The 12,673-nt window shown below is 40.7% G+C and overlaps 1 protein-coding gene across 2 annotated transcripts in view; it reads right to left on the bottom strand.

Moving 5' to 3' along the window:
* The window catches only part of SLCO5A1 (solute carrier organic anion transporter family member 5A1), a 159,784-nt gene that overhangs the window by 27,896 nt on the left and 119,215 nt on the right, over positions 1-12,673 (bottom strand). For both annotated transcript variants that reach the window (XM_050801551.1, XM_050801552.1), the window contains one exon: positions 8,035-8,233. In XM_050801551.1, the coding sequence (XP_050657508.1) occupies positions 8,035-8,233 (199 nt within the window). The remainder of the gene's footprint in view (positions 1-8,034; positions 8,234-12,673) is intronic.

Genomic DNA, 12,673 nt, shown 5'->3' with positions numbered 1-12,673 from the left:
TGCAGGGTTGCAGTGAGCCAAGATTGTGCCACTGCACTCCTGCCTGGATGACAGATCGATATTCTGTTTCAAAAAAATTATATATATATATATACAGCTCTACAAACTGTGCCCAAGGAGCTCATATTTTAGACAGATGGGACAAAAGCAAAGCAAATCATTAAATGAGATCATTTCAGATAATGTTAAGTGCCATGAGGAAACCACGGAGAAATAATGTAATCAAGAGTGGGGGAACAGTGGGCTCCCCTAGATTGGGCAGAGATGGAAAGCCTCTCTGAGAAGGTGGCATTGGGATTATAAGAAGCCTCCAGCCATGACAAAATCTGAAGGTAAAGCATTCCTTATGAAATTTCACCTTGAAAAAAATGTATTCTGAAAATTTCCAAATAAAGTTAGCCCCAGAGAAATGAGAACTAAGGCTGAAATTACATTTCTTTTTTTTTTTTTTTTTTTGAGACGGAGTCTCGCTCTGTTGCCCAGGCTCGAGTGCAGTGGCCGGATCTCAGCTCACTGCAAGCTCCGCCTCCCGGGTTTACGCCATTCTCCTGCCTCAGCCTCCCGAGTAGCTGGGACTACAGGCGCCCGCCACCTCGCCCGGCTAGTTTTTTTGTATTTTTTAGTAGAGACGGGGTTTCACCGTGTTAGCCAGGATGGTCTCGATCTCCTGACCTCGTGATCCGCCCGTCTCGGCCTCCCAAAGTGCTGGGATTACAGGCTTGAGCGACGGCGCCCAGCCGAAATTACAGTTCTTATCAGCAACAGAAAATGCTAGATGACAAATAAAGCAATGGTTTCAAAGTCCCCAGAAAGATACTTTTTTTATTTTTACTCGTTTGTTTTAATTCATTTTTTAAAACTTATTTTAGGTTCAGGGGTACATGTGCAAGTTTGTTATATAGGTAAATTGTGTGTTAAGGGGGTTTGGTGGACTGATCATTTCATCACTCAGGTAATCAGCATAGTACTCAATGGGCAGTTTTTCAATCCTCTCCCTCCTCCCACCCTCTGGTGTTAGGCCCCAGTGTCCATTGTTCCCTTCTTTGTGTCCATGTGTACTCAATGTTTAGCTTCCACTTACAAGTGGGAACACGAGCTATTTGGTTTTCTGTTCCTGTGTTAGTTTGCTTAGGATAATGGCCACTAGCTCCATCCATGTTGCTGCAAAGGACATGGTCTCATTCTTTTTTATGGCTGCATAGTATTCCATGGTGTATATGTACCATATTTTCTTTATGTAGTCTCTCATTGACGGCCATTTAGATTGATTCCATGTGTTCGCTATTGTGAATCATACTGCAATGAACATATGTGTGCATGTGTCTTTATGGTACAATGATTCATATTCCTTTGGATATATAACCAGTAATGGGATTGCTGGGTTGAATGGTAATTCTGTTTTAAGTTCCTTGAGAAACCATCGAACTGCTTTCTACAATGGCTAAACTAATTTACACTCCCACCAGCAGTGTATAAGCATTTCCTTTTCTCCACAACCTTGTCAGCGTCTGCTATTTTATTACTTTTTAATAATAGCCATTCTGACTGATGTGAGATGGCATCTCACTGTGGATTTGATTTGCATTTCTCCGGTGACTAGTGATGTTGAGCATTTTTCCATATGCTCGTTGGCTGTGTGTAGTCTTCTTTTGAAAAGTACCTTCTCATGCCCTTTGCCCACTTTTCAATGGGGCTGATAATTTTTTAACCTAGAATTCTATGCCTGCTTAAACTACCACTAAAGAACAAAGATGCTTTAATATGCTCACAGGCTCAGAAAGACTTCCTTCCCATGTACCCTTTCCATGGAAGTTATCTAAGGTTTTTTCTGGCAAAATGAGCAGTTACCAAATAAATAAACAAACAAAAACTAGTGGATACAACTGAGGAAACTTCTGAAAGGAGGACCCAGGGTGTAAGTTATGTCAACTGGGCAAGCAGTCCAAAGTGAAGCAGGAGGATGGAGTTCAGGGAAACAGGAAGATTCAGTAAAACAGAAAGCATGATTGAGAACTTAGAAAAACATATGGGCATGATCAAGGCAAGCAGCAAGAGAAAGAAGAGGCCCTTAGACCTCAAGGACAGTAATACAAGAAAGATATGGTCCAACTATGACACCATTTTAAGCAAATTCCCATCCCTTCTCTACTTAGGTAACTGCTCCTTCCCTCATACGCCCTGTTTTCTGGAGAAACTGAACCAAAGGCTCTGGCTTAAAAGCACCACACATAAAGGAGAAGTTCAGTGAGATGCTAGAATGATGACAGGGAACTTAGGTAAAAGCCTGCAAAATGAACAGTGAGGACCCAGGCCCATTCCCCCGACTCTCAGTTCTAGGATGCCAGCAGCAAGGCTTACAACCCTGTAGTCCTCCCCAGCAGGGCCCCAGCAGGAGAGAAAGGAGCATCTGTCTCTTGAGGAACTGAAGCACCTCAGAGGTAAGCCCTTGGGTCCTGACACTGCAGCACCCTGATGAAAACTCCAGTTGCATCCACCTTCCACAGCGAGACCTACCAGATAACAAGCCCTACCCTCATACACACACAGCAACTGCTCAGCTTTTTAAGTTCTCATTCTTCAATACCAAGAGCACGCTAAGGATCAACAGAAATTTGAACAGAGCTGCTAACACAATCAAGACAGCAAAATAAACAGAAAGTAGGCTCTCATAGGACACAGAGACAAATTAGGAAAGAAAAGGAAATCTAAATAATGTTGGAAAAGTAAGAGAAAATATTCCACTCATGAAGCAAGATGGTTAGAAACAAGGGACAATCTGAAATCAAGCAAGAATTTTGAAATTAAAAATATGATAGGCTGGGTGAGGTGGCTCACGCCTGTAATCCCAGCATTTTGGGAGGCCAAGGTGGGCAGACTGCTTGAGCGCAGAAGTTCAAGACCAGCATAGGCAACATAGAGTGACCACATCTCTACAAAAAATTATCCCAGTGTAGTGGTGGACACGTGTAGTCCCAGCTACTCAGGTGGATGAGGGGGAAGGATCACTTGAGTCCAGGAGGCTGAAATTGCAGTGAGCCATGATCGTGCCACTGCACTCCAGCCTGAGTGACAGAGCAAGATCCTATTTCAAAAAAATAAAAATGACAGCCAAAATAAAGAATTCAACAGAGGACTTAGAAGATAAAATGCAAGAAATCTTTTTAAAAAGTAGAACAGAAAAGGACATATGAAATGATGATAAATAATAAGGAAAGGAGGATATGAGAGTAATTTGGCTGTGACACCTGCCACCACATTGATTATCAGAGTTGATTCGGCTGATCTGGCTGAATAGACGGGTGTCCCCTGCCTCCCTCACCGCTCCACCTGTGTCCCTCCTGAACCTGCACACTTGGTCAAAGAGGACAACCTTCTCTGATAGAGGAGGATCATTCTTTGGTCAAAGGCATACAAAAAGTTGCTAGTACCTCCAAACAAGAATAAGAACAGGAGAGATCAATGAAAGGGAGAAAGAAAAAAATGGCAAGGAGAAAAAAGAAAGTTTAAAAACAGACCTGTAAAATATAGTCTCCAGTCAGAAAGAGTTCACCACGTGCCTAGCAAAAAATCAAAATGATCCATCTCAAAACACATCATAGTGAAATTCTGAAATACTAGTAATAAAAGGAAGCTCCCAGGAAGGAAAAATACATCTGCTACAAAGCATTGGGAAAAAGAAAAGCCAGACTTCCAACAAGAGCATTAGAAATTAGATGACAATGGGGCAAAAACTTCAAAACTCTGAGTAAAAATGACTCATCCAAAATTTCACCCAAATTGGCAATCAAATGTAACAGTGTGTATGTGTGTGTATATGTCTATATATAATATTTATCAATATATATAATAAAAAGTCTCCCAAAAAAACAAAGTTACAGCCTATACAGCCTTTTTGTAGCTACTGGAGGTTGTGCTCCATCAAAATGAGGGAGTAAATCAAAAAAGAGGACTCCACAGAGTCCAAAAAACAAAGGATCAATACAGAGAGAGGCAAAGGAATTCTCAGGATGACAGCCGGGCAGCCAGTCCAGAAACATTGTGTCCAGATGAGAGTAGGGGGACTGTGGGCCCTGCATAGATGACTCCAAGGAGTGGGCAAATGGAACCATGAGCTTATCAACTAGGTGGAAGGTCATGTTGAGATATTTTTTGAGCTCTCAGAGGATGTGGGAAACTAGATGCAGATTCAAAGAAAACAAAGTAAATGAAAATAAGGTAATTATTAATTCCAGGAAATTAATTCCAGAAAATCAGTGTTACACAAATAAGGAAATCTAATCATGATACTGTAAACCAAAAATAAAATTCTAAGGCCCCCCAATGAACTGAATGGACTTCCTCCTCAGCCAGGGCTCTTTTAAAATTTAACCTGAGATACCAGTTCAGACCAGGATGGGAAGTGGGGAATCTGGCATGCCTCATTATACCTCTCCAACATTAACATCAACACAAACTTGAAGTCTGATAAGAAACATTTCACAGCCTATTCTCTCTGAAGCCTGCTTCTGGAAGGTTTCCTCTGCAAATAAGAACTTGGGTCCCCACAGTCCTTCATCTCAACCCAGACATTCCTTCCTATGGATCCCAGGTCTTCAGATAAACTCAACCAATTGTCATCCGGGAAATTTTTTAATCTACCTATAAGCTGGAGGCCCCTGCTTCGAGTTGTCCCACTTTTCTGGACCAAACCAATGTACTTCTTAAATGTATTTGATTGAAGTCTCATGTCTCCCTAAAATGTATAAAACCAAGCTGTACCCCAACCTCCTTGGGCACATGTTCTCAGGACCTCCTGAGGGCTGTGTCCCAGGCCACGGTCATTCATATTTGGCTCAGAATAAATCTCTTCAAATATTTTACAGAGTTTGACTCTTTTCATTGACAATACATATGTCATAAATTTAACATGAAAATACCAAGAAAGGATTTGACCACAATTTGTAAAGTGAAGCTCCTCATTTGCCAAGCTAGGAAGTCACAAATAATACCTTAGTTTGATTAATTTATATAGTATTTCTGAAAAATACAGAGATACATTGCAAAAGAAACAGCTAAAAAGAATTTAAAATTATTGCCCCTGCAAATCAGAGTTAGTCATAAGACTGCTGTGTTTTTGTTATGAACTTTTTAATTCTATTTATGTTCTCTAATTTTAATAAAAAAATAATTTGATAGAAATAGAAATTATTCTTAATTTATTAGTGATGACTAATGACAAGAGCTAGCCTTCAGTGCCTCACATTAGCTGAGAGCTTTACACATGTTACATACATAACCCTTGCCCACAACCTTCTAAGATTGTTGCTAACATCACCCCAATTTACAGAGGTAGATATTGGGGTTTAGCGTTAAGCAACCAGCCAAGCAGAGTCAAGATCCAAATTCTAATTCCACTCCAGAACCTGAGTTCTTATTCTATACTGCTTGTCCATTTTTGAAGACTTTATTTTTTGTGCCATCCTATTAGGCACTATCGGGAAGCCACATACCCAGTGCACGCATCTTAAGCATACGCACACCAATGTCTTCTGGTAGAAAAAATAACCCCCAGGACAAAAAATGGCACAGTATTCTGTAATCTAAATAAACTCTGATTTGTTATTCCTTCTCCTCACCCCCAAACATTCTAAATTGGCTAGATGAAATCAAAGCTTTTGTTATTCAAATGCAAAGTGGAACATTTTATAACATAAAACTCCACTGAGAAACAAAAGGAAACAGAAGTGTTTCTTGGCACCAAGCACCAAAACTTGGACAATGAAGCCCTGTTAAATGAGCAGATCCTAACAAAAATACATGTAGTTAAGAAGTAAAGGTTGGCTGGGCACAGTGGCTCACGCCTGTAATCCCAGCACTTTGGGAAGTTGGGGCGGGAGGATCATTTGAGCTCAGGAGTTTGAGACCAGCGTGGGCAACAAAGTAAGACCTCGTCTCTACAAAAAATACAAAAACTTAGCCAGACATGGTGGTGCATGCCTGGAGACCCTCTCTACTCGGGAGACTGAGGATAGAGGATCCCTGGAACTTGGGAGGTGGAGGCTGCAGTGAGCCATGAGTACACCATTGCACTCCAGTCTGGGGGACACAGAGAGACTCTGTTTCAAAAAGAAAAGAAAAAAGAAAAGAAATAAAAGTTAAGGTTTTCATAACTCTCACAGAAGAGCTTTCCACCTTCTTTTGGTGAGGCTGTGGGGAAAACAGCACTCATATCCATTGCTGGTGAGGGCAAAAATTGGTACAATACCTGTGGAGGTAATTTGGTACTATTTATTCAGTCTCACTTCTGAGAATTTATCCTGTACATACAGAGCACACAAGAGAAGTGATAAATGCCTTGAAGTTATTTATTGCAGCATTGCTTTTAACAACTAAAAATTAACTGAGCATGGTGCCATGTGCCCATAATCCCAGCTATCTGGGAGGCTGAGACAGCAGGCTCACTTGTGACCAGGAGTTCGAGACCAGTCTGGGCAACATAGTGAGACATAGACATAGTGAGACCATGTCTATAAATATATAGATAAATAAATAAATAAATACAATTAAAGATCAGGAACAACCCACTGCCCACCAAATGGGGGCAGGTTAAAACAAAGTGGAATATAATGGAACGCTATGCAGTGGTTAAAGGTTGTGCTTATGGGCACAGACACTGTAGCCAGATTGCTTGAGGTTAAGTCTTGGGTTCTGGGCAGTGCCACACTGGAGGCAGCCACCCTGGATGACAAGATTCTACTGTGAAATTCTAAGGGATTTTGTCAATTGTTTGTTTAACACAACTATTTTTAAAAATTAAATTATATAAACATATAATTAAATGATATTAAAGACAAAGATAATAAGTACGTAAAATTCATCACCTTCTAATTATTTTACTATTATCTATGCTGTTGTCTAGGCTATTTAAGTCTATTCCACCTGTATGATAGAAACATTATACAATGGTGTGTGACTGAGCACCTCCTCCCAACTCAGTGTTCAGGGTCGACAAGTTGATGACGTGAAATCATCCACAGGGGTGTATTTACATCTCAGAATTGACAAATGCTACAAATCAAGGCTTTTGTTTACTTTTTACTTTTTGTATAAATGGGTTACCACTATGTTGCCCAGGCTAGTCTTGAACTCCTGGTCTCAAGTTATCCTCCTGCCTCAGCCTCCCCCAAGTGCTGGGGTTACAGGTCTGGGCCACTGCACCGACCATGAGCCTTTTTTAGAGACCCATTTAAACATTTGTCGGCAGTCCACTGGTTACATGTGATCGGTACCTCCGTTTTGCTATCTGTAAACTCAGGATGATAACAGCACCTATTTGATAGGGTTATTGAGAGGATTCATGGATTAACATATGTCAAGCACTTAAGAGAATGCTCAGCCTGCAATGCTCAGTCATGGTAAAGGGGAGTTATGCTTCAGATTGTTACTACCAATACAGAAAGATCTCCAAGCTATATTGTTCCATTTTTTAAAAGCTCAGCAAAGCATGTATGAATGCTCTATTTTAGATACAAAAGAGGGACAATTGAAAATACATATCCACAGTGTCTTCAATAAAGAAGCCTTGGAAGGATATGCAAAAAATGAATGAAAGGGGTTACCTGTTTCATCTTCGGTTGGAGGAATGTGAAGAGCTAGGTGGATGGAGGACTTGAGTAAGAGCAAGAGGTTTCAACGTACCTTGTATTTCCATTGAATTTTATGTTTTTGAGGTACAGAAACACATTCCCCATTCAAAACATTACAATAAAAACTGAACAATTTTCATTAACCCAATGAGCATTTCATCTTCATCTGATGTAATTAAAATGCTATGAAAGTCCCTCTGTGAGGGTCAGAAGGGGCACAGAGGAAGAGGAGACCCTGGCTTCTGCTCTGCAGGAGTGCATGCTCCACTTGGAGAGGCAGAGCACACAGAGAACACACAGGGAGAACAGCTTGGAGGGAGGGGTGCGAGTCTGACTGCAGATGCACAAACACCATGGGGCTTTGCACCTCCATCGTGCAGATACGACGCGGTTCTTAAGAGGTACTTACCCTGTTGTATAAGGGATGTTTATGCCCCCTAGATTAATGCTTTCACATCCAACAATAAATAGGGTTGAAAAACACAGTAAAGACACACCACTGCAGATCATTGCTAGTTTTGCAGATTCTCTGGCACCAAGTTTCAATTTTTTGATAATGTAGCCTCCGAGGACAATACCAACACCAGCACTGGGAACGATAATAACCCCTGGGGAGAAGAGAAGGAGAGGATTAATTTGAACTCGTGTACACTATTATTCATCTTATCTATTCTGTCTCTTGCTCAGTAGTACTAAGGTAAAGAATCAAAAATTACTGTAAACAATACATCTTCATTGTGTGTGATTTTATAGTATAATATTATTTTCAACACATACAATCAACAATGGACTCACATCCAGATTTCAATAAAAACTTTTATACAGCAATAAAATAAAGACAAGCAACCCATTACAAAAGTGAATAAAACGTGAGTAAGTTCTCCACCAAAGACAAAATCCAGACAAACAATAAACACATGAAAGGGGGTCAACCTCATTATACAGAAGGAAATACAGATGATGCACCTAACATAGAAATGATAAATACTCAGGCGACAGGTACCCTAAATACCCCAATTTGATCATTGCACATTTTATGCATGTCACAACATTCCACGTGTACCTCATAAATATGTATGAATGTAATGTATAAAATAATTTTTTAAATTTGAAAACCACAGGGAAATACCACTACACACCAATCATGTTGGTGAAAATTGTAAAGTCTAACAATACCACACGTTAAAGATGGAACGTAATGGGAACTCTCAACACACTGGCAGGATGTAAATCTCAACACTCACTTTGAAAAACAGTTTGGCATTATCTGGTAGAGTTGAAGATATACACACCCTGTGGCAATCAATTCCATTCTTGAATCTATACCCTGAAAAAACTTGTGCACGTGGGTACCAAAAGAAGTGGACAAGATATTTGAAGCATTGTAATAGTAAAAAACTGGAAATAAACCAAATGTCCATTAATAAATATATCATGTATAGTATATCTATATAAAGGAGTGCCTCTATACACTCATTAAATGGAAAGAAACATAGCTACATACAGCTTTGTATGATGAATTATACAAAGACAATGATGAACAGAAGGAACCAAATGCAACAGAATGCACATGACATGACTACGTTGGTATGAAGTTCAACAACTTGTAAAATTAACAGCATTGTCTGGGAATGCGCAAACAGGTAGTACAACTATGAAGAAAAACCAGGAGTAATTAACACAAAAGCCAAGATAGTATAGGGATTCATGGTATCAGGAAGGGATGCAGGAGGTTCCTCTGGTGCTGAAAATACTTCTTGCCATGACCTGGGTAATAGTTACTGCTGTGGTCTGAATGTTTGTGTCCCCAAAAAGTTCACATGATGAAATCCTAATCCCCAAGGTGATTAGGAGGTGGGACCTTTGGAAGGTGATTAGGTCACAAGAGTGGGAGGCCTGATGAATGGGATTCGTGCCGTTATAAAAGAGGCCTGAAAGAGCTACCTCACCTTTCCATGTGAAGTTACATGGTGGGAGGTCACATGTGAGAAGACAGCCTTCTATGAGAAATTGGGCCCTCCTTCATCACACAGGGCCAGGGCCTTGTTATTGGACTTCCCAACCTCCAGAACTGTGAGAAACAAATTTCTGTTGTTTAGCATTCACCCAGTCTATGGTAATTTTGTTACAGTTACCTGAATGGACTAAGACAGTTACACTGTGTTCACTTTATAATAATTTCTAAATTATGTTTAATGTACTTCTGGGTAAGTTATTTTTCATTGTAAAAAAATAAAGAAATTGGCCAGATGTGGTGGCTCACACCTGTAATCCCAGCACTTTGGGAGGCTGAGGTTGGCAGATCAGTTCAGGTCAGGAGTTTGAGACCAGCCTGGCTAACATGGCAAAACCATGTCTCTACTAAAACTACAAAAATTAGCCAGGTTTGGTGGTGCACACCTGTAATCCCAGCTACTGAGGAGGCTGAGACAGGAGAATCGCTTGACTGAACCCTGGAGGCAGAGGTTGCAGTAAGCCAAGATCGTGCCGCTGCATTCCAGTCTGGGTGACAGAGTGAGACTCCATCTCAAAAAAATAAAATAAAATAAAGAAATCATTATGGTGCCTGCCCCCAAGAACCTTACAATCTAAAAGAGAAAAAAACAACTTAATAGAAATTAGAATACAATAAAATAATTATACGAAGTGCAGGGAGAGAGTCTTCCCTGAATGAAATCTGGGAGGGTTTCACACAAGTGGCAGTATTTGAGTTGACTCTCAATAGGTGAGACAGAATCTGCCCAAAGGACCAGCACAGAGACTATCCTACACAAAGAAAATATCTGCACAAAGAAAATACATGCACAGAGGCATGAAATAATGAAATTGAGGATTCAATGCAATACAAAATATTGAGTATGGAAAGGAAGCAGCTGGGAGGTGGAAAGACCTGGAGAAGAGAGTTAGGGAAAACGGAGACCATGAAAGACCACGGAAAGGAGCTCAGGTTGTATTTCTGATCATGGAGGCCGCTGAAGAATTCTGAGCTGCGGTTGACAAGATGGAAGCTCTGTATTACAAAGATCAATCTTGAAACGACATGCAAGACAGCTTAGATGGGGTCAAAACTCAAGTCAGAGAAGTGGTCAGGGGGATGACTGCAAAGGTCCTTGTGAGCCACAGTAGGGCCCTACAAAGATGGCCCAATAAATTAGATAAGGACAGGGAGAGAGGAAGGATGACTACATAACACCAGATGAAGGAAGAAATCTGGAATATGAGGAGGAAATGTGTGAGCAGAGCAGCTCAATGGCCCCCATTGTAGACTTGTTGATTGTGAAGGGCCTGAGGAACAATCAGGTGAAATGCCTCACCCAGTGTGTCTGTGGGCTGCAAGATCAACAAAGAGCTGGCTGGGGGATTTATAGCCAGGAGATGAATTCATGGCATAAATGAGATGCTCCAACAAGATGGTGCAGAGTAAGAAAGCAAAAGAGCCCAAACTAACATCCAACATCCAGAAGAGTGCCAATGTTAATGGGGTATCATAAAAAGGTGAGCCCACATAGCAAGTTGAAAATGGACAGCCACAGAGGCTGGAGGAAATGTGGGAAACAAAAATGTCAGAAGCCAGAAAAACTTGGATTTTGGATTCAGAAAGACTGGAGTTCAAATCCTCACTCTATTTTTTGTAGCCATGTAATCATGCAGGCTTCCTAAACCTTCTAACTCAGGGTTCTTTGCCTTGTCATGGAGATGTATTCCTTTTACCTTAGCCTTAGAATGAAGATTACAGGAACTATCTATAAGTAGACACAGTACATAGTATTTGGTACATAATATAAATTGTAGCTATTAATTAGCCAGGCAAGATGGTGGGTGCCTGTAATCCCAACTACTTGGGAAGCTGAGGCAGGAGAATGGCTTGAACCCAGGAGACAGAGGTTGCAGTAAGCCAAGATGCGCCATTACACTCCAGACTGGGCAACAAGGTGAGACTCTGTTTCCAAAAAAAAAAAAATTGTAGTTATTACCATTACAACTGTGCCATAGAAAACCAAGGAGAGAGAACAGGCATGGTGGCTCATGCCTATAATCCCAACACTTTGGGAGGCTGAGGCAGCAGATCATTTGAGGTCAGGAGTTCGAGACCAGCCTGACCAACATGAAGAAACCCCGCTCTACTAAAAATACAAAAATCAGTGGGGCTTGGTGGTGCATGCCTGTAATCTCAGTTACTCCGGAGGCTGAGGCAGGAGAATTATTGCTTGATCCCAAAAGGCAGAGGTTGCAGTGAGCTGAGACTGCACCATGGCACTCCAGCCTGGGTGACAGAGTGAGACTCCATCCCAAAAAAAAACAAAAGAAAAACGAAAAGAAAAGAAAACCAAGAAACCAAGGAGAGAGTTTCAAGGAGAAAAGAGACAACAGTATCAAGTGCATTAGAGAAGTCCAGTAAGAAAGACTGAAGTGAGACAATGTGTCACTGGACCTCTGACAAGAGCAATTTTAAGAGTGTCACACAAGTGGAAACCAGACTGTGATGGGCTGAGTAGTCAGTTATGAGGCCCTAGAGTTTGAGAAATCCAGTCAGCTCTTTCTAGAACTTTGCATGTAAAAGGAAGAATGGATATGGGTCTAGAATTAGACTGGGACCAAGGTAGGGTTGGGTTTGGAGGGTTGTATCTGTTTGCTAGGATGCAGAGAGGACTCAAGCATATTTATATACTGAGGAAAATAAACTAAAAAGAGAATGAATGGTTGAATGTGGAGGGGAAAGTTCAGCTAATGACAATGCAAGATCCTTGAGAAGTCAGGATAATATAGAATTAATAGCACAGATAATCAACTTAGCCATGAATGGGGGAGAGAGACTCCCTCCTCTGGGCTAGAACAGGGGATAAATCCGTGGATGAGTAGTAGCTTTACAATGTTAGTTTTTCTGTTTTATTTTTCCATTATTTTGTAAACATAATGTAATACATATTTTAACGAAACAGTTGAAAAATATAGAAAAGTAGGAAGGAAAACAGCAAAGTAGGAAGGAACAAAAATCCACTGATTGCATTCTGGCATATTTCATTGCAGACGTTTTTCCTCCTAGAATT

Source organism: Macaca thibetana, chromosome 8 (assembly GCF_024542745.1).
Source record: "Macaca thibetana thibetana isolate TM-01 chromosome 8, ASM2454274v1, whole genome shotgun sequence".
Lineage (NCBI taxonomy): Eukaryota > Metazoa > Chordata > Mammalia > Primates > Cercopithecidae > Macaca > Macaca thibetana.
Note: the sequence above shows the minus strand (reverse complement) of the source record. Positions and strands in the feature narration are given on the sequence as shown.